This window comes from Pholcus phalangioides, unplaced genomic scaffold (genome assembly GCF_987345545.1).
Source record: "Pholcus phalangioides strain wild (caught in Gottingen) unplaced genomic scaffold, Ppha-v1.0 ptg000019l_1, whole genome shotgun sequence".
Taxonomy (NCBI): Eukaryota; Metazoa; Arthropoda; class Arachnida; order Araneae; family Pholcidae; genus Pholcus; species Pholcus phalangioides.
Genome location: NW_028301612.1, coordinates 2,262,905 through 2,286,219, shown reverse-complemented (window position 1 = coordinate 2,286,219; position 23,315 = coordinate 2,262,905). Strand labels below are relative to the sequence as shown.

Sequence of the window (23,315 nt, the reverse complement as noted above, 5' to 3'; positions counted from 1 at the left end):
TTAGAAATAGAATTGTAGCTTTGTCCATCTTGGTTAAGTTTCACAATCAGTTTGTTTGTTTCCAGAAAAATGTGTCTTTTACAAAGCATTTTCGTTACTTTCAAAAAATTGCGAGGAAAACAGTTTCGAATTCTTTTTTCCAGAAACAGGAAAAATTTATGCTGTCCGCCTTTTGTCTTAACTTTGAATGAATTCTTTTCAGAAGCAGCATATTATATACCCTTTCTCTTCCAATAAAATTTACTCTGTCGAGAAAGAGTTACGTAGATAGACATCATACAACGTAATAATTGCCATTTGCATTTTATTGTTACATTTTTTTAAACACAACTCTATATCTTCGAGTGTAAGTACTGAAAGTGCCAGATATTATTAATTGTTGCCTCAGCTGTTTTTCCTGATCTAGATGTAAGATAGAGACGTCAAATGTAACCATAAAAGCAAAGATTAAATACTCACTTTGTACCCTCTGAAATGACCCCGAACTGATTCAGGAGAAACAGGGCTCCATGAAAACATGGCAGATCTTGCATCTTGCACATACAAGCGGGTGAAGTTTTTGGGTGCTTCTAAGGGCACTAAAACAGGAAGAAAAGGTTTTTTTAATAACAAAAAGACATGCTAATAATGGCAGAAAAAACAATAATAATGAGTTTGATATACATACCATCTTCACCAGAATAGCCTATTATCTCAGTTGCAGCTGTATGCGCCTGACCCCTTTCATTATGAGCTTCCACCTTGATTCTGTATGGCTTGAATGTTGGTTGTTCAGGTATGATCAGCTTGTTCTGTTCCCAATCGTGTATTTCTTCGATTTCCCAATTCGCTTGAGGTATGTCTTCTCTCTTCCAAAACACTTTGTAGAAGAAGCCTGGTGCATTCTGTTCAATCATTGGCATAGCCTTCGAAATTTTATCATCAAAAGAACATGAATGATAATGATATGAAACTCTCGAATAATTCAGATTTAACACATGATATTATGATAATGAAATCAGTAATAAACTAAACACACAAGTGGTATGTTAATCCCAAGACAAGAGGATTGCAGCTCAAACATAATACCGGAAGACTTCAATATATCGATACCACTCAAATCAATAATATACATTAAAAAATATTCTATCTACAATGATGAATTGCTATTTGCTGTGTTGAACACAAAACCAAAGTGGTGTTGAAGAGCAAGTATAGCAATTAATGAAAAATATTTCCTTCATAATTTAAAACATGAACATACATTTATTAGTTGATTAAAAATACAAAAGCTACAAGAAAAGTACACAACAAGTATATCACATTGGCGAGTAACCAAAAAATGAGCCCCACCCTTCCTGTATCTATGCTCCTTCTTAATGAAGGATTTATGGTAAGGACAGTGCCATCTTGTGATGAACGTGGTCATCACATGTGATGGAATCACATCCATCATTAGGTAATTCAGTTTGTCTGAAGCTAAGACTATTCTGTCAAAATAGGTACGTTGAGACAAAGTAGCATGGGGGTGCATACGTCACATGCTTGGAATGTCGATTGGTTGGAATAGTCGTCATAATCTGTTGGGCTGATGTTGAAGAAACTTCAATATCCTGCCAGTTCAGGTACTGGTCATTGAGGATAAAAACTGGTTTCAGTCGATCAACTCAAATGATAGACTCCTTGTTCTTGACACGTAGGCTACAGGAAAGAATTTTTCAGATTACAACATCACTTTGAAGGGACCTTTGTAAGTTGGTTGCAGAGGACAGAGGACTGTACAAATACATGTGTGCAAATTATCAAGGCCTGCAAGAAGTAAGTCGAAATTGGCTCGATTGTATTTCCAATTTGTGTGTGTGTGTGGGGGGGGGGGGGACCAAAGTGATAGAACAGATTTAGCCATCTTTTTCCCCTTTTTCGGACATTTTCTCACATTTCAGGGAGGGGGGGGCACCAGACCCCCAAGTTTCTGTCGAGAAATAATAAATCCCTGAATCTCCCAAATGAGAGAGAAATACACATATTCAGAGCAAGAGAGGTTAACATATACCATCACAATGAGTGGATGATGAAAATACAAAATGTGAGGGAAAAATATGTATCGATCATAAGATATGTTGAAATGCAATCAAAATGAGTGAGTGATAGAAAAACAGAAACTGAAATAAACTCACCGTCCAGGTGATGACTAGATTATCCTTTTCGGTTCCTTTGCCAACAACTTTGTCTGGATTCTTATAAGGCACATCCTCTGGTGTGGCACATACGTCTGAATGATTACTGGGCAAACTTGGTCCTATTTTGTTTGTGGCCAAAATGCGGAATGTATAATTTGCCCAAGGAGTCATTGACACCTAATAAAGGAGTAAATGTTATTAGTTTTCTGCTTTAAACCTGAATGCAAAAATATGCCATATTTATGCGAATACCATCTGTGATGATTGGTGAGTATGAAGCTTTGGACATGAAAATTCTTTCATTTTCCTCTGTGGAACAGAAAATTACACGGGTAAAACACCTTTCATCACTATGTCTTAAAATCAAACTCCTAGTTTTCTCTAATAGTTTTAACCGCCTTCTACTCTCAACATGAGTCCCTGAGATAGTATACATTTGTATTTTTCTACAAATGAGAAAAATTTTTATTGCATACATTATGTATGTGTGTAAATTATACATGCATCCATACTTTTTAAATATACCCAGCAATTTAAATTTCGGTCATAACAGTGGTTTTTTACTGTCTGTAGGGGAATTCAGGTGCCTGACGAAAGATCAATAACAGTGAATATAGAAGTCTTACTGAATGATTGTAAAGTCCATGATTTAAAAAAAAAAGTCAATTTGTGATAAGTCGAACTTTGATAACTCAAATATCTGTTTAAGTCAAAGTTTTCACTTAGCCTCAGAACTTTTACTATATTTTAGAGTTAAAATTTTCACTTAACAAGAAGTTTTCTGGAATGAGAGAAATTTACAAAATAACATTTAGAAATATCGTTAAAAACAGAATTTATATATAGCATTTAGCAATAGAATTTACGAGATACATTCTGGGAATTAGTTTGTCTGCCTGCACAAAGTGAATGACTTTCTCATGAAAGAAGGACAAAAAAGACAGAAACAGTCAAAAATAACTGCATTTTTTGGCAGAAAATAATCTTGTATACATACATTTTATTAATAATTCATTTTATTTATACGAGTATCATGTGTATGCGTCCATTTCCATAATACAGTATGCAGGCTACATCTAGTTTATTACTAAATATTATCATTCAATAGTTAAATATGATTAAATTAGAATAACTTTTTGAATTTTTCATCTCCAGTAGTTTGACATGTTTTACTAATACGATAATGATAAATAGTCCTGTTAATTGAATAAATCTTTCTTTTTCCTCATTCTGAAATCAGAATTTCCGGTAAGTTGATCTATCAATAACTAACATATATATACGTTTTTTGTCGCTGCATTGCTAACAGGATGATTCAGAATGAGGAAGAAACTTTAAGGAGTGATAGAACATATCTAAATAAGCAAGCAATTTTCATTATACAATGCATGGTCACAGTACAAGCAGTAGAAAAAAGCAAGACATAGTAAACAGCACACATTAACAAATACACCAGACAAAGTTTGGATTTTGATGGCAGCAAAAATAATAATTGTAACAAGGTCTTCATTGAAATTGATGAGATCATCAAGAGTCGATAAGACTAGAGGAAAGAAGACTTTCATCTTTTGTCCCACAGGAAAAGTATATGGGCATCTATTTTTCAGTCACCTCATTAGGCATTTTGCCTGTTGTGTTTGTATTTGTATGTCTGGAAAGAAGACGTAGGTCAATCTTGCCAGTCACGCTGTGAAAAATTAAAGTAGTGCCATCGAGCAGTTCACTACTTGCATTACAACTATGTAAGACAGAAATTGCTTGTTTAGATTCTTCTATTTCTGTTTAGAATTTTGCCTATGCGTCATCATGTATACAGGAGAGATATACAAAAAAAAAATTACCTTGAATCGTGTGTCAGGAGCTGGAATGTTAACAAAAGCATCATCCCATGTATCTGGGGTGAAACTTGTATTGTACTGAATAGTATAACTTAATATAGGTGCTCGTCTGTCCCCCATCGGCCTCCATTCCACCATAGCCGTTAGCTTATCACAAGTCACACCAACTATTTCTGGAGGATTTGGCACATCTGCATATCAATAAAAAAAAATTATATAAACTTCAGCATCAATCATGTGCAATCAATGAGCTAGAGCATGAATGAATTGATATCATGAAAACGTGAGACTGGCGATGTTTTCGATGATTCACATGTCAACTAACCTTGAACAATCAAAGTTGCAGTTGCCTCATCCTGGTCCAGTTCTGTTTTAGCAACACAGGTGTACACTCCAGAATCACTTTCTGCCGTTTTGGTGATTGTCAGAGAATTATCTGCTGCTTGCACTGCTCTTTGATTTAGGTCAGAATCGACAGGCCTGCCATCAAAAAGCCACTCTATTGTCAAAACCAAAGTTTCATCATATTCTGCTTTACAGCGGAAAGTTGCAGATTTGCCAGCAGCTACTTCAAAGTTCTCGGGTGGCTGTGCAATTTTCGTCTTTTCTAAAATATGATAGTGATCAAACAATCAGATAAAAATTTTTGATAGGAAGAATGAGATCAGTTTTGAAGAAGTGGAACTTTACATTAAATAAATGCAATATTAACAAATATATACGGCAGAGTTTCGCCACTCGTGTAGTCAAGATGCCAAGACTTTGTATATAAACTGATCGTTGCTGTGTTTCAATGCTTTTTCTTCGCACAACCTTCTTTATCCGTTGTAAGCCACAAGCTGGTGTTTGCGTTATGTAGCTAGTAACATTTAATGTGTAATATGTTTTGTTGTAGTTTTTCACATTTACAATCGTTAATAAATTTTAATTAATCAACCTTCAGAGTAGTCCATTTTTGAGAAGCATAATTTTTAGTTAAGGTGTCAGATAGCGAATAAGCATGGTGGCCGCTGTGGTGGTCGAGTGGTTATAGTGACGGACTCGTGATGCGAGGATCCGGGTTCGAACCCCACAGTGGTGGTCGGCTGAAGTTGGTTTTCTGTGGTTCCCAACTTCAAGGCGCAAATGCGAGCCGATCTCCCCGTTAAAAAGTCTCGCCACAGAGAGCAACAGTCCTACAACGATAAATCATTCAATCATAACACTTCACTCATAGTTAGAAAAACTAGTGGCAGATGGCAGCACTACACATAACAAGCATTACAGAGAAACAACAAAACTTCACGTCAGGTTTCACTACACGTACACGCACATTCCCGCATATACCGATTCGTTGGGGGGTTCCGCGGGGGGAGGGGGTGTGGGCGGGGTGCATGTGTGGTGTAGTAGTAGTAGGTAGGGCCTCCAAAAAATGGCTCGGGGATCCATGATGTTCTTAAGTCAGCCACCTCGTTGGGCAATTTGCCTGTTGTGGCGTTGTATTTGTATTTGTATCATCAGTCACAAAATATACACTATGGTCAGGGCCCCAACTAGATGCTTGGTTAGCCGGGGCAAGCATACATTTCGCCTCCCACCTTGTAATGTTGAAAGAGAGGTAAAAGGGTATAATTTTCACCCCCCCCCACCTCTGGTCCAGCACACCGAACCACGACCACCTAGATAACCGGCCTCTGCACATGTAATCAGGAATGCTGTGACATCAGCAAGAGTAGTGCTATCGTTCCTCCATGACCCTACTCAGCGAAGCACGATTGAATGTGTTTGTTTGTTCTTCATCTCTGCTTCGTACGTGTTTTTATAATTTTATTTTAACTCTCAGTTTTTTCGAATTTGTATTTTTATATATTTCTGATGCCATTCACGATAGTCGTGCCGAATTATAAATTAAATTGAAGGAATGATCCAAAAGTCGCCGTGCTCAGATGCCGAGAAATAGCATGCCATCGAAAGGTTTTCAAAATTACCAGCAATAGTAAGGTAAGAACGTTCTTGTATTATTTAATAAAATTTTCTTGAATTTTTCTGGTTATAAGAGCATTAGTCCACCAGTTTTATGATAACGTTGAAGGCTATTCCATGTCGAAAGTGCAAAATCGCTGATTTTTTTATGATATAATATATATCAATATGGTATATAATATATTTTTTTCCGTAACAACAAACTTCGATACAAATGAAAGTTTATTTAATTTTTTTTCTGTTGCTGTTTTATTAATTTAACTCCAATAATTAAAAACTGATCATTGTTCAAAATTGAACAGATGAGGTACAGCATTTGTGTTTAGATTACATGTTTCACATATTACTCAATTTTTTGTCCATTTGAAAAAATTTTCTTATTTTATCTTTACATAATTTTAAAGAGTTAACATTAGTTCAATTTCTTACTGGCAATGAATTCAATGAAAATTAGGCATGCATTAATAACGTAGAATTGTTCACCTTGGGAATTTTTTTTTCCTTTCTTAATGTCTAATTTTTTTTAAAGAACTTAATCATTATGAAAATTTTTCACATACTTTCAACATTGTGAATATTATAAAACAGTTTTAATTTTTTATGCTTAGATATTTTTAAAAATATTTTTTAGAAAACTTATTGTTTCAAGATGTACCTACAAGTAGAAAATCTTGTGATAGTAGAGAGAGAATAAATTTATAATCATAATAAAATTATATTATTTTCAAAATAAACTGATTTAACGCCATAAATTTTTATAAGGGCTCTTTTCTCTCATCTTACAGGTATTGAAACCACATTTCAGGCCAGATTCTCAACAAGCTATTTATGAACCCTGAGGAAGCGTTACTGATTTCATATCTGCTCAGCACGAAACACGGTCATGATTCAACGACATCTATCCTCCATCAATGAATTCAACAAGCTTCCTGATCGGCAAATCTACGGGTACAGTAAGGTCTCGAGAAACTGTCTCAATGATGTACCACTGTTGAATCACTTCGACCATTGGTGATGCCTTTCAAAGATCAAGTGTTATACTCTGACAGTTTGCTAGACTTCTGCCACTCTGCCAGAGATAGTTGTGTAGTCACACTATGAAGACTTCCAAGAGCCTTTAGAAGCAGACTTAAGAATTAGGTTCCCTTGTAACTTTGCACGTATAATTACAACAATTATTACAGAGCAGGAGTATGTTCATGATTGCTAAGTTGCCAGAGAGTTGCTCCTTTCATATCCATCAAGACAGGTCACAAATTTTTTTACTTATGGTCAATTCAGATGGTTCTTCCATGTAATTTTGTACACTGGGACTCTTGTGTTTCACCATTCCACACTTCAAAACAAGCCAGAGAGAAAAAGAATATGAAACCGGTAGGAGTATTTGAAATGTGTAAACAACAAGTTTATATAGTATTTAATATAATGAACTTCCTTGATATTTGAGATTATTGGGCACTAGTAAATAACAAAGACAATGGTATGTTTCTTCATATAGTAGATTCCCAATCCAAAGATGATGAAATCATCTGTTGCTAGTGACAATGATTTAAATGTTTCTGCTAGTAGAGGTAATTTGGAAGGTATGTAGCATATCCTTAAATCACCACTAACATCAATTAACTCCATGTCGCGTAAGAATAGCACATGAAATAACATGCAATTTATTGATTGAAAGGGAAATTTTTTTATCAGAAAGATGCGAAAAGCATTTATGGATAACACTATGAGGTCTCGTATATGAGTGTATGTTTTATTACTGATGCATTCTCAAATACTTTCTATAAAAAAAATGACTTGTGAGGAATTTGAAACACAAAGGAAAAAATTCCAAGTGAAAGGTAATAGAAAAATGCAAAACTCTCTAAATATTCGAAGAGGTCACCAACGATAAAGAATAAGGAATTTCTAATGGTTTTTGAAAATTTTCAAATTTTGAGTGAGGAACTCTGTTTCAGAGTAAGAAAAATCTTGACACCCCCCCCCCCCCCTTTTGCTTGAATCATAGCTTTGCCTTTATCATCGTTGGTTTCTTTTTCAATTATGCCTATCAGGCAAATAATTATTACTTGTTCATACTTTCCACAAAGGGCTTTTTTTTTTTTTTAATATGGTGCAGGTATAATTCGAAACAGCCTGCTATAACATAAAAATGATAAAAGCATAATCGTTAAATGTGAACATGTCTTCATGTAACATTACTGTGATTTGGAAAGGAGACATCAACCTCCAAATTTATTCATTAACTTTTTTTTCTTGTATCTCAAAATAAGTATTTTGAAGTGTTAAATTACAATACAGTGCAACCTCGATAACTTATTTTTTATTATTTATATGGTTGCCACAATATTCGATTCATTGGGGAAAATATTTCAACTTGACACATGAGCACCATATCCCACTTAAGTTGACTATGATTTAAACTGCATTACCATAACTCGTACTCAGAAATCGCCCATGCGTTGATCACAAAATTTTGCGACATTACTCTCGTGTGAGGAAAATTGTATTTTTCATTGTTTCTGCTATTTGTTGATTAATATACATCAAATTCTCTCTACTCCTTTCAGTAAGGTTACTTCCAGTTAGTTCTCTGTTTGGAACCTGAAAACTCAACCCGTTTAATATGAAAGACACAGGTGTGAGTGATTTTTGAAATTTTTGAGTATGAGACACGACACGAGAAAGCTAAATTGATGTGTTTTAAATGAGCGGAGGAAATTCATCTGTTTTGGTCCATTGCAATGTGCTCATTCAAAAATAACATCTTCCAACAATCAAAATATATGCCCCTTCCATCTAAAATTTGAAATTATTCCCAATACGAAAACTTTTCGTAGGAAATTGCAGATAAGAACATTTGTTTTTATGAATCTGTGAATGATATCTAGAATTGTGTGTGTGTGTTCAACAATATACATACATAAAAAAAATTTAAAAATTGTTTAAAGGAAAATGAAATAAAGTTCGCTAACTTGACATCTGCTTACATCAACATAATTATTTTTCGATAGCCTTTGGGTTTCAAGTTATTGGGGTTCCATAGTATGTTACTTGGTACACGCCACAGATGATCACAAAAAATATATTTTTAACTGTACTGTTTACTCATAACCACCAACTTACATTCAAATCAAATTTCCATATTTTTGAAATCAATATATCTGAAATTACTGAAAATCATTGAAATCAAATTATTGAAATCATTTATCAAATGTGTATTTTTGAATTTATTTCATGTGTGGACAGATTTGTTTTTCTTACATCAATGAAAGGATTTTATATTCATGTAAAATAAAGTTGTCAACATTTTTCGAAAAATGTAAATAAACTTTTCCAATTTGACATTATTATGGTGTCTTTTATTGCTATCAAATAACATTTAGAAGTAAAAAAGATACAAGGCTTTTTTTTTTCTCATTTATCTGTTCAAAAATCAGAAGTTTTCAAGATATTTCTGCAAAGGTTGAATTTTAGGAACACTCAATTTTTTTAAAAAAGTCTCATACTTATAGAAATATTTGTACAGAATGATTGGTTTTTTTTTTGTTTTTTTTTCAAATAGAAAAAAAATTAAGAAATTAAGATGACTTTTTACAATGTGTGTGTGAAGATCTGTGAAATCATTGTTTAATTGAAAAAAAAAAGTGAATTGTGCAGTGCATAACTGATGGGAAAGGGCAAACAAATTTTTTTAAAATGAGTCTAATGTGTTTATTGTTGAAAAATATCGATGTCTTTTAAGAAAATTTTCTGACTGGTTACGTTATTCAAATTCTTCAGGGAGAAAGAACTTCAAAAAATATTGTCACCGTATCTGATCAGATCGTTAGGCTTAAGGAGGTGGAGGTTTAGCAGTACTTCCAGTGACGTCACAATGCTACGCAAAGGCCGGTTATATAGGAGGTCGTGACCGAACCCAATTGCTCCCCCCCCCCCCAGTTGCCGTCCTGACTATGGTAAATCCATAAAAAGGTAGAGATATCAATGAAAAGATTAAATGAAACTATGCGAAAGATTGAGAAATAGAGAAGAGAGAAATTGAGAGACGCCTAAGAAATCTTGTGGGTGTGGATAGGTGAGTAAAAATAGCTATGTGTCATGCTTATCAGATACTATGCATATCATTCAGTTTTACTACAGAATAAAATCTTGTGCAGACCATAAAGTTTAGAACATTATAACCTATTAATTGTGAACATTGTGACATATTAATTTAACTATTTACCTTTTACTTCCAGCTTGCCCATGGCTTCAGTATCTCCAAATTTATTTATGGCATAACAGGTATAGTCTCCAGCATCTTTCACAGCTACATTCATGATTTCAAGGTCTCCATTATCTTGAATCTACAATGAGGGCAGATATCCATTAAATGTATGATTTAGTCGTCAACAATAAATTAGAAATTTGAGAAAAGACAACAAATTTCAATTTTATGATTTTACTGAATACAAACTAAAACAAAAAACAAAAAAAAATTATGCTTACAGGGTTTGATAAAATGATAAAAGAACGATTTTCCTGAAACATGCAACCCACCCAGGCCGTCATTTTGGGGGGTCGGAGGGGGGGCTTTAGAAAATACACTGAAAATGGTGTGTATATATATACAGGGTGATTATAAAAAAACTATCCCGACATATGGGCCCCTAACTATCATACCATTCACAGAAACTGAATGAAATTTTGACATAAGGTATTTTGATGTAGACGCTCAAGAATGATATGGAAAACAACAGTGTCACTCTAACAGTTACGGTCACAGTGAGAAAATTTCGAAAATATCAAATGGCAACACCAAGTTTTTTTGTATTGGAATGTGATCTCCATTGTGAAAAACCCTAAATAGCGTTCGAACGGCAACTGTAGCATGAAAATCACCGGCGGTAGATAGGCTAAAAGTGAGGACAACCAATAAGGACAGAGAAGCAGCATAAAATGAAGCATTTTATTGTGTTTCACAAATTTTACACATGACCTTGTGGAGGACTAATCAGGCTGGGATCCCAGCCGAAGAAACGGTGTGACGAATGAAACGAACATTAATGCTCTGGTGCACGGCAAAGTCCTTTTTCCTTGCCTAGCTCCGGGGATTTTCGTGCTACAGGTGCCATTCCAACGCTATTTAGTGTTTTTCAGTATAGAGATCGCATTCCAATACAAAAAACTTGGTGTTGCCATTTGATATTTTCGAAATTTTCTCACTGTAACCGTAACTGTTAGAGTGACACTGTTGTTTTCCATATCATTCTTGAGCGCATACCTCAAAATACCTTATGCCAAAATTTCATTCAGTTTCTGTGAATGGTATGATAGTTAGGGGCCCATATGTCGGGATAGTTTTTTATAATCACCCCGTATTTTATATATATATATATAAAAACAGAGGCGGGCTTAAGTATTTTGCAACCCAGTGTGAAAGCAAAAACAGCTTTGCAGCCCTCTAAAATGACCTTTCCCAACTACCCAGTAACCATGGTGTACGCCTGGCTCACCTTTGCACGTTAAGTAACTGCTTCGCAGTTTAATAATGATTATAAAACTACTATCTCATGGTCATAAAAAACATTTGAGAAAGCCATTCGACAATAAATTTGAACAATAGTACTCACTGACCAGCAAAATAAATTTCAGGTGTGCCTGGGGGCAGTGGCGGATCATGATTTTGGGAGGCCCCAGGCGCAACCTGATCTGGAGGCCCCCCTATCAGGGACGGATTAAAGGTAGGGGCTGTCACGACCCCCCCCCCCCCCCCCCGAGATCAGAAAAATTAAATGGAAAGAAAAATGTTTTCTACGTTTTTGACTGAATAACAAACCAAGAAAATAAATTTGCTTAAAAAAAGGGGAAAATTCAGAATTTTTTCCAAAAGAAATCAGAACCGTCCTGAAAAATTGAACACATGGTCACAACCACCGCCCCCACCCACAAATTTGCGTTTATCCACCACTGCACCCTTTTGGCCCTAATAAGAACGAGATGGTTCACTAAAATGAACAATATTATGAAAAATCATAACTTTTTTTTTTATTTTTGCATCACCAAAACCATAAACACAAAAATAAGATAAGGAAATATAATGATATTCTCTGGTACTAGATGAAAAATAATCACACTCCCATTAAAAAAAAAAAATCACAGTAAAATTCTGCATCATATTTTTAGTAATCTAAGATGTCCGTCCTGGTGCCTTCAGCCACACGGCAAAAATGGAGATCCGTCATAGTTTTAGTAATTTAATATTACTGATTAATAAAGATTTGATAATATCTCAAATATAATATATTTGATTTGATATAAAGATACTGATAATATTTAATAGAAAAACATTTCTTCAATAGAGGGAATAGAGGGAAGAAATTATATCGGAGTAAATATAAGAATTATATTTTTAATGGAAGAAATTATTTCAGAATGAATTAAAATTATTGTCAATGAAAGAAATTATTAAAAAAAATTTTTTTAGAAATTATTATTTTTATTTGTTTATTCTATTTTATTTTTACTATTATTATATTGATTATTATTATTTTCTCTTTCAGCCACCTCGTTGGGCACTCTGCCTGTTGTGGCCTTTGCCTTTGCATTATTTGTATTCAGAGTGAATAAAAATCTTCTATATTATGCCCCCCCCCCGTTTCGTTTAATAACGTAAAATGCCACAGTATAACATTGTGGCCCGCGTACTTTATAAAATGTTTCAATATGGCCTGCTATGCCTCAAAGGTTGAAGACCCCTGCAGTAGACTCTCGCTAATCCGGTACGTATTACACCACGGTGTGCCAGATTTTACCAAAATTGCTGGATTAACTTTGAAGAAACCCATTGAAATAATATATGAAATTTCGTGCAAAGACATAGTCAGGACTTGATCAGCAATTAAGAAATATTAGAACGTGTTAAGGGGGTTAGGGCATCAGGAGAAAAGTGACACCACACCACCTAAATATGCTGGACTACTGGACGTGCTGGATTAGAGCACGACCGAATTCTCGAGAGACTACTGTAGTTGAATTGAAATGCTCAAATAAAAATTTATCAGATAATTTATATATTTTTAGTTTTGCTTACCGTTATTTTTGGAGATTCTGCAATCTAAATCCTAAAGGAAATCTTGAGGATCGGCATGAAAATTTTTTTCATTACAATAACACACATTACAATTACATTAACAATAAACACTTTTCGGTCTGACACAAAGATGTTGTCTACCCAAGCCTCCTTGACCAATCCAAAAATGTAGCTCTTTTTTTTAGAAAGAAGGAAAAGAAACCCCCTTGATTTTTTTCAGCCGGGGAGGGAGTGTTAAAAGAGCAACAGAAAAATCACGTGATTCAGAATGCATGTCATTCAGCATTCATTTCAAACCCCACTTTTCTTTTGTCATATGGTCGTATGGTTCCAGTCATAGATTGCAAATGTATATGTTGTTTGAACCAGCTTATAGTATTTCATTCAAACAAGTGGGAGACAAAATCACAATAAGAGCTCTACTACATTCATTTTAATTAGTACGACTGTCTCTTCCTGTCGATGTCGCCGCTTGCCGATAGCCATCTTGCCATCCATTATACTGTATACAAAAGCTTACACCAAAGCTGTCGTATTATCGGCGCCCATAAAAGCATTTAATACTGTGGAATGAGACATCTGTTTATGCCTTCACTACAATTTTCATTTCGGACAGACATTAGGACCTGCTGTTCTCATCCCTCCTCCTGCTTGTGCCCTTATAGGGAAATACTGTTTGAAAATGACCCTCCCTGAATGATCGCTTTACAATGTCTCTTCTTTCTTTGTCGGGGAAGAACTGGCCCTTGAGAGCTGCGTCTTGTAAATTGTTCTTTTCTTTCAGTTCCCGTTTTTCTTCCATAACTCATACGTACAGTATACAAAAAATAACAAAAATAAAAAATAAAAAAAAATTGTGGTTGAAAAAAAAAAGGGAGAGCAGATACTGTACTTAGTTCAAGAGATTTGTTGATGCGCATGTAAATTCATATGTAGGATGAAGCACACAACTATTTGGAGGCCCCCCGCTCTGCCGAGGCCCCAGGCGCGCGCCTCATGCGCCTGTGCGGTAATCCGCCACTGCCTGGGGGCACACCTGAATTAAAGGTTGTGACTGTCAGGCTAGAGAACCGATTATCCACCCAGGGCCACAACTAGATAGTCTTTCAGTCTGGCAATCATGAACAATGCCTCCCTTGTGTAATTTTGAATAATTTAAAAAGAATTTAGCGTTTCTATCTGGTCCAGCACCCGAAGTACTAGATCTATCTGCATCCCTCTTTGAGCTTGGCAAGGAGGAGGGGGTTCTGTGGAAACCTTAGGCCAGAGTCTGAATTTTAGAGTTCTTGGACAGAATTTTAAGCTATTTGCTTTGTTAAAAATGCTCACGTCGAAATGTAATCAAAGTATTTTTAGTCCGTTTTGCGGTACTAAAACTTAGCGGCCTGGTGTGCCTGCACCCTTCACAAAAGAAAAAGTTGAAATGACGACCAAAAGTAAAAAAATTTGAACCTCCTTTACCCCATTTATGCTTACACTTACATAATACTCAAAAGGCACCTGAGAAATCTTATAGGTGTAGATAAATGATAGCTATGTATTGCACTTATCAGATACAGGCGTCCCACTCAAAAAATTAGAAAAAGTAGGTTGAGATATGATCGAAGTGTTCAAAATTTTCAATGGGATGGATAGGATGGACCATGAACTTTTAGTACACCACCAATCGACTGCTTTTACAAGGGGACACTAGTATCGATTGGTGAGGGACAATGCAAGGCTATGGTGTCGCAGGGAATTTTTCTCTAATAGGGTTGTTAATAAATGGAATAGCTTACCCCCAGAGGTAATAAATTGTAACACAATTGACACGTTTAAAAAGAAATACGATAAACCTGTTGAGGTAAATTGAGAAGCTATCCATTCTTAGAATAAGACAACCATAAGTATTTTTTATGGACATTGTATAATATTTTATCATGTGTATATATTGTTTACAATTTTTGTTAATTGCATTTTTGATTGGGTTGCTATATTTTTGAAATATATGACATCCATATTTTTATGGGCATCTTTTTTTCAGCCACCTCGTTGGGCATTTTGCCTATTGTGGCGTTGTATTTGTATTTGAAAAAGTAGGACTATATATAAAAAAATAGGATGATAGGAAAATATAACAGGAAAATAGGATGGGGGATGGTACCCCTGCTAGACAACATACAGATAATCATAGCATAAGAAAAAAAATTCCTAGAAAATTGTTTTTTATTTAAAAGTTTTTCTCCCATTATTTTTTTAATAGCACTATTTCAGTGTCCTATTAGACTGACTCAAGTCAAAGCAAAATGACAGAAATGACTTGGTTACAAAAAAAACTTTTGGCCAAAACAATGCACTAGCAACCACAGATAATTATTTTCTGTCTCTCCTCAAATTATAAATTAAATTTTTTTGGAGTCTTTTTTTTTCCTCGGTCCAACCTGTCAACTCTCTACAACAACGTACAGCAAATTGTGAAGGCATGTAAGATTTTTTAGGAATGATGCTCCTTCGAGACCACTTTCAAAGCATATGTAAATTACAACTTCCGATGTAAATAAGTCAATTGCATTGCCATCCTTTTTTAAAGGGATTTGTTTACATTTTACTATTCAATACCAGTGTAATTAATTCTGACAAATGCGGCACTTTCATTTCTAGCTCCTTGCTGAGTATTGTATGCATTGTTTATGCCTCTGCATGCCCTAAAAATATAGAAGACAATGGAATTCTACTGGGTAGCATCAGAATCACCAAACGTAGAATAGGCCTATGTATCCAACTGCTTTGTAATGAAAACTGTTTCACCTATACACAAAATGTGCAGCATAATTTTGGATGACGATTACTAGTTACTGTCCAAGATCATGGACATAACTAGCAATCAAGCTACAAAAGTAAATACAAAATTATTTTTTCCATCCAGACCGAAGTTTTTAATGACCACTTTACTTGTTGAACCCTCAAACTAAGAAAATGAAAAATGAATAAATCAAATGGTACACATATGCCCCCCCCCCAAATAACCTTGAAAAAAAATACAATTTCTGCTTCGGCAGGATCATTAATTACAATCTACAACACTTGTACTATTTGGCAATATATCGATGATTCTCTGCTCAATTAAAACCTATTACACGAATTTTGTAAATAGGATTTGGTAAAAAAGTAGGAAAAGTAGGACAAAAACCAGAAAGTAGGACAAAAATGAGAAAGTAGGACAAAAATGAGAAAGTAGGACAAAAATGAGAAAGTAGGACAAAAATGAGAAAGTAGGACACTTTACCTTAAAGTAGGAAAAGTAGAACGAGTGGGAGCCCTGCAGATACTATGCAGCAGAGATGCCCTTAGGGGTGTTACGTTATTCTCTGATCGTCCCAATGTGGGACGATCAGAGCGGTCGCACCAGGGTTTAGGAGGCCCCACACTTATAGTAATGGCTCTCTCATTACTTCTGAATTTCTATCAATTCTGTGATTTTTTTCTTTGATTAATTCTGAATTTTCACAGATAAGTAGATATTTTTCAGCTTTCCTGCACATTCTGTGACATTGCATGAATTTTTGGATGGTGATCCCCCCCCCCCTACCCAAATATATAAAATCGGGGATAAGGAACCCCAAAATGTTTTTGCGTCGAGCCCCACATATGATAAGGGCAGCTCTGCTATGCAAATCATTTAGTTTTACTATGGAATAAAATCTTAGGCAGACCAAATGATTTAGAATATAAAAATTAATATTTTATCTATATATATAAAATTGATTTTCTGTCTGTCTCTCTGTGTGTGTGTATGTTCTCTATACAAATCTACAATTTTAGATCAGTCATTGCCAAATTTTGCATATATACCAAATGGGACCCGACTTAAACGATAGGTTACTCTAAAATTTCGTCAGAGCAGGGCAAATGCCCCAAAGAGATGCATAATGGGCAAAAAAAACGTAGGGAAACAATGGTTTTTGGGCCTCAACAATAACTTTCCGAATGTTTACTTTGGTTACCGTGGTTCCCTAGCAATGCGTTTCAGACATGTATATGCCTTTACAATGGTTTGTCACTTCTCTAATCCTGTTACCATATGTATAATAGTTTATGCCTTTATAATTGTTCGCCATATTTTCAATACTCTCAGTAATGAGGCTTTTTGAATAGACATCATAATCATCATTATCAGCATCACTTTGAGGGTCCGGCAAAGAGTGATCCCCATAGAAATCAGTGTTAAAATTGCAGATTTTACTGTAGAAATGCGGAAATTTAGTGGGGTTTTCCGCCACATCAGTAATTTTAAAAATTTTATTGAATTCTCGATTTTTGAAATACATATTGAGTACGTTTAGAGATACGAAGTCCAGCAAATTAAATATAAAGTAATTAGCCAGACCTACTTTTGAGTTGGATATCCCTGCAATAACATTGATTTCAACTTTTTATTTATATCTTCTCAAGCATGAAAATTAATGTCTCCACGTATTATCTTTTAATATTCAACTGCATGAATTCATATAGTTTAGGATGTTTTAAAATTAATTATGGGCCCGTAAAAAGTACATCGAAATTCCACAGCTTTAATTAAGAATTTTTTGAAGCAGAAATAGGCAGATGGATAACTTGAAGTTCAAGGGGGAGGGGGGGGGGGGATCGAAATACCTAGCCACCCTTTAAAAAAAGGAAAAAATATTTAATTTCTACATATTTTTACATTTAGATTTGTTTATTTCATGATTCGCGCAGGAAGTCGCCATATTGGTTAACTTAGACACGGTTTGCATGTCCCTAAAAAAAATAGGGAGATATCACGTGATCCAAAAAAGCCTCATTGAAGAAAACCCAGGCAGCGCCGGGTATTATAGCTAGTACTTAATATAATTGTAATAAATTAATATTTCAAACATCTTTCGTCAAGAAAAAGAAAAAAATGCTATAAGAATAAAATATTCTGAAGAAATTTCCTTAATTAAATTTTAAAAAAATTTTATTTTTCCTCCTTCACACACACACACACACACACACACACACACACAAAAATTGATTTTTGAATTCATAGTTTGTACGACTTTCAACACCATCAATGGTTCATGGTTTAAAACAAGGGCCAAAGCTTGAATCCTGAGAACCATGCAGCCGCAGAAAGTGTCAACTGAAAGTGGCTGATTTTTGAGGGTGCTAACTGAAGGGGAGGGGTTGATTTTTTATCCCCAAAATATCATTCGCTTACACTTGAAAAATGCCTAGAAACATCCCTGTTTGAAACATGTTGATCGAGAGTGTTGCTATATTATCGCTATATTATATTGGCTAAAAGAATTAATGGTTTTCAAATATTTATATAGGGTGGGCAAAAAGTCTGTAAAAACTTTAAAAATTCATAAAAACCGGAAAAATAACCGAAATAAAAAATGGTTTGCAGGGTTAGCATCACTAGGTCACAGGAATTTTTTTAAGACAGGAAAAAAATAACTCAAAAACAGCCGATAGGTAGCACTCACATACATAAGTCAAAGAAAACATGTGCAAATAACGAACAGAATGTCTCCAAATTGTTTATTACAGCAGTATATGTTTCACGTGACCACCACAACAGGGGATAACACATTGCAGGCACGTCAGAAATCCAGCAATGGCAGAGTGCGGCAGATCCACATACACTGTTTACAATAGTGAACTGGTTGTGGATCAGGAGCTTAAGTTCTTATAGCCGTCTCATTTGCATATTTCGACCGAAGTCACTCGTACAGCGCCACCTATCGGCTGTTTCTTATTTTTTTCCGTCTTAAAAAAATTTCAGTGGCCTAGAGATGCTAACTCTGCAAAACGTTTTTTATTTCGGTTATTTTTCTGGTTTTTATTCATTTTTAAAGTTTCTACTGACTTTTTGCCCACCCTGTATAACATGGCATACCAAAGTAGAAATCTCCAATGTCAGTGATGATGTTACACTGTATAAATTAGAAGGTATGAATAAGTAATAATCCAAACTAAAATGAATGAATGGATTACTTGAAAACGATCTCCTTTAACTTCTTGACCATTTTTCAGCCATTTGATTTTGGGGTTTGGTGCTCCAAAAACACGACATCTGAGGCTTGTCATGGAAGATTTGACTGCCATTGTTATTGGTTCAGGTCGTTCGGTGAAAGATGGTGCCAGGGCTGTTAAAAAGACAAAAATTCAATATTTCTCATATGTCAAAACTTGTGTGTTATGCATATGCTATTGAATACTTACATGTTAGCATAAATTTAAATAGTGATATCAACTATGTTATTGAATGGATGTGTGAGAATCTTATTTTCAGTAAATCCAAGCTATTAGAAAAGAAACGATGGCATCATGTGCAACAAATGTCAAAGTAGAAAACAAAATAACGAATTTTCTCTATCACTTCTATATAAAATAATATATGTGACAAATCATTGATTTCAGATATTGTTAGCTTTTTACGTTTTACGATCAGTGCATGAATCACATCACAATACGCAGAGCAGAATTTATTAATGAAACACAAACAGTAAATATTCTACTTACCGAGAACATTGAGGTAGAAATCCCTAAAGGCATAGCCATGAATATTTGAAGCATTACACTGAAACACGGCAGTATCAGTCTTTTCCAAATTTTCAATCGTCAAAACATTGGCTGTCTTGTCCAACTTTCTTCGAGGATTCGGATCAGCCTCTGGAAAGTAATAAAAAATTATATTTGAATTCCAAAAACAATTCTTACTTATTATAATCCAATGCCCATTAGTTCATAAATGATCTCACTACATGAATACACATTTAAATCTACTTACTATCGATCGGAACTCCATTCACGTACCACTGCACTTGAGGAGTTGGAATTCCACCAGCCACACATTCAAATGATGCATTTTCTTCCTCAGCACCGTTTGTATTATTCGCAACATTTATCCAAAATGGAGCAGCTGTTTTTGAAGAAAAATAAAAAAATAAATACATTGCATATTCCCCTGCATTAGCCAGCATGATGGGAAATTCGAGTCACTGATTCTGGCGAATTCTCAAATATCTGCACTTGAAGAATTGATTGAATTGACTGATTTGAACCTCTTCCGTTCTCTGCATTTTAGGGTCCCTTGCATTTTAAAAACTACATTGGAGAGAGTTTGAATTTCAAGTTTGCTTTTGCTACCACAAATAAAGATGTCAGATGCAGAGCATATTATCCCCAAAACGTAAACCCACTTTTGCTTCTACTGACAGCTTTAAATACAGCTTCTTTCTTCATACTGTAGTTGAATGGAACTCCTCTCCTCTATTGTTAATCCCCCCCACAATCAATACATTTTTATGCAATATCAAATAATATATGTATTACATTCAAACACATTCTCTTGTATAGGCCTCCTCAGCCAACGATATTGTATGAATAAATCTATTCTATAGTATAAAATCACAAACTCGAAAAGGGCCTGTTTCTATGCAATGGAAATCTGTTAAGTTTTTTGGTGTGTTATGGAAACTGGTAATGATTTTGGGTGAAGTTTTCATTTAACTCTTGAATATATTGGGAACCGTTTGACCTATCGAGACCAAATTACGTGTATGTACTGAGAGGCATAGCTCTCACATCCTGCAGCAGGGCCCCTATGCTGGGATGGTTGGCAGGCCCCCAAACCAGCTTTTTCACAGGCCTCTCTGTGGTTAATTTATAGTGTGAAAAATCAAAAAGTGGTAAGAATCGTTCTGGCTCCCGTCAGCCCTGCCCTTGTGGGGGCCATGCAGAGAGGTATGCGTATGTATAATATACATATATCACCTGTGCTAGCAACACACTGGGTCGGGGTACCCAGGGCGTGGCATGGCACATATACATTCATGGGAAAGCTAAAAGGCTTCATTTCTAGGGTCCTTTAATGAATCTCATTGTTTTCTTGCTGCTTTAACATTGAAAAATGTGCAACAGCGGAAGCCCAAGATATATCCAATCTAGGGGGCCATAAAAATCTCTGAATTAGGTCCAGGCTCCTTGACTGGGCAGCCCTGGATTTTATTCCTTGTTAAAATGAATACAAATAAAAAAATTTCATAGCCCCTCACAGGAAGCATGTCTGACAAGTCTCCAGGTCGGGGGCCCCAATGGAAAAGGTGACAGGTTTATTTCAGGGGAGGGGGCTTGGATTAATATGATTGTTTTTTGTTGTTTAACATTGTGAAATTTGCAACACTGGTAGCCCGAGATAAAGCCAGTCTGGGGCCCACTAAAAATCAGCATATTGGGTCCCCGGTAATTGGCTGGGGGTTCGGTATCATTCGTTGTTAAAATGAATGCAAATGAAAATTATTCGTGGCCCTCACAGAGGGGATGTCTGACAAGCTTCCAGGCGGAAGTTGACAGGTTTCATTTTGGGGGCTCTGGATGAATCGCATTGTTTTTTTGTTGTTTTACACTGTAAAATTTGCAACAGTGAAACCCGAGATAAATCCAGTCTGGGCTCCACTAAAATTCTACGAATTGGGTCCCGGATCCTTGATTGGGGGCCCTGGAATTTATTTGTTGATAAAATGAATACAAGTGAAAATTTTTCGTGGTCCAACAGGGCTCCAGTCTGGGGACCCCCATGGAGAAGTTTTGTGGGAGTACTTGATGAATCACGTTTGCTTTTTTCTCCCTATTTTATAATTGTAAAACTCGTCAGTAAGCTGGTGTTTTGAGATGTTGCTTTTCATAGCACTCTGATGAAGTGGGAAGAAATAAACAAGATATATTGTGAAGATAAAAGAGGGGGGGGGGGAGTTGACCAGCCCCCCTAGTAAATAAATATTCATCCTTCAATGAGCTGATTAGAAAAATTAGTACACTGTGAAGTAGTTTTTGATCACACATATTTAAGATTTGAATAAGCATTATAAATGAACTGCAGCACACAATCTATATATATAAAATTGATTTTCTGTGTGTCTGTGTGTGTGTATGTTCTCTATACAAATCTACAATTTTAGATCGATCGTCGCCAAATTTTGCATATATACCAAATGGGACCCGACTTGAACGATAGGCTAATTTAAAATTTCGTCAGCCTAGGGCAAATGCCCCAAATGGGCAAAAAACTGCCCGGCAACAATGGTTTTTGGGCCTCAACAATCACTTTCCGAACGTTTACTTTGGTTACCGTGGTTCCCTAGCAATGCGTTTCAGACGTGTATATGCCTTTACAACGGTTTGTCACTTCTTTAATCCTGTTGGTATATGTATAATAGTTTATGCCTTTATAATGGTTTGCCACATTTTCAATATACTCTCAGTAATGAGGCTTTTTGAATAGACGTCATAATCATCATCAGCATCGCTTTGAAAGTCAGGAAAAGGGTGATCCTCATAGAAATCAGTGCTAAAATTTTCGATTTAACTGCATAAATACGGAAATTTAGTGGGGGGGGGGGGGGGGGGTTCCTGCCACATCAATAATTTTAAAAATTAAATTGAATGAAATTAAATTGATTTTTGAAATATTGAATTCGCTTGGAGATACGAAGCCCAGAAAATTAAGTATGAAGTAATTAGCCGGATCTACTTTTGAGTTGGATATCCATGCAATATCATTGATTTCAACTTTTTATTTATATCTCCTCAAGCATGAAAATTAATGTCTCCTTATTGTCTTTTGATATTTATTTGCATAAATTCACATAGTTTAGGATGTTTTTAAAATTAGTTATGGGCCCCGTAAAGTGCATCGAAAAAATTTCACAGCTATAATTAAGCATTTTTGGAAGCTGAAACCGGCAGAGATGGATAACTTGAAGTTCAGGGGGAGGGAATCGAAATACCTAGCACCCATCAAAAAAAAAGGGGGAGGGGACTATTCATTTCTACGTTTCTTTAAATTTAGATTTGTTTATTTCATGAGTCGCGGAGGACGTCGCCATATTGGTTATCTTTAGACACGGTTTGCATGTCCCTCAAAGAAAGAGGGAGATATCACGTGGTTCATAAAGCCTCATTGAAGAAAACCCGGGCGACGCCGGGTATTATAGCTAGTATTGATATAAAAGCCGCAGCATAGCTTCTTCAATCTTTGAACATGCAAAACAAAATTGCGCAAATTACAGTATTTGTATTAGGCTAGTGATAATTATGTTGCAGATGTAAGTAAATGCTTAATTTTCATTAAAGTTATCAAATTCCTGGACAATACTCGTCTGCTACAGTGAAAACTATTACTTTATCCTGATTCTCATATTTATGTAGTATTTAATTTATGTTAGATTGATACAGTCTTCTGAATATATTACGTGATTTTTATTGAATCTCGCTTTTCCTGGCATCACAGGA

The 23,315-nt window shown here is 35.4% G+C and overlaps 1 protein-coding gene across 2 annotated transcripts in view; it reads right to left on the bottom strand.

The window, feature by feature from the left end:
* LOC149071111 (neuroglian-like) overlaps positions 1-23,315 on the bottom strand; it is a 195,844-nt gene that overhangs the window by 9,566 nt on the left and 162,963 nt on the right. For both annotated transcript variants that reach the window (XM_089248261.1, XM_089248262.1), the window contains 9 exons: positions 19,813-19,944; positions 19,545-19,694; positions 19,017-19,168; positions 10,188-10,308; positions 4,323-4,604; positions 4,001-4,188; positions 2,157-2,336; positions 668-905; positions 460-578 (listed from right to left, as the gene is read on the bottom strand). In XM_089248261.1, the coding sequence (XP_089104387.1) occupies positions 460-578; positions 668-905; positions 2,157-2,336; positions 4,001-4,188; positions 4,323-4,604; positions 10,188-10,308; positions 19,017-19,168; positions 19,545-19,694; positions 19,813-19,944 (1,562 nt within the window). The remainder of the gene's footprint in view (positions 1-459; positions 579-667; positions 906-2,156; positions 2,337-4,000; positions 4,189-4,322; positions 4,605-10,187; positions 10,309-19,016; positions 19,169-19,544; positions 19,695-19,812; positions 19,945-23,315) is intronic.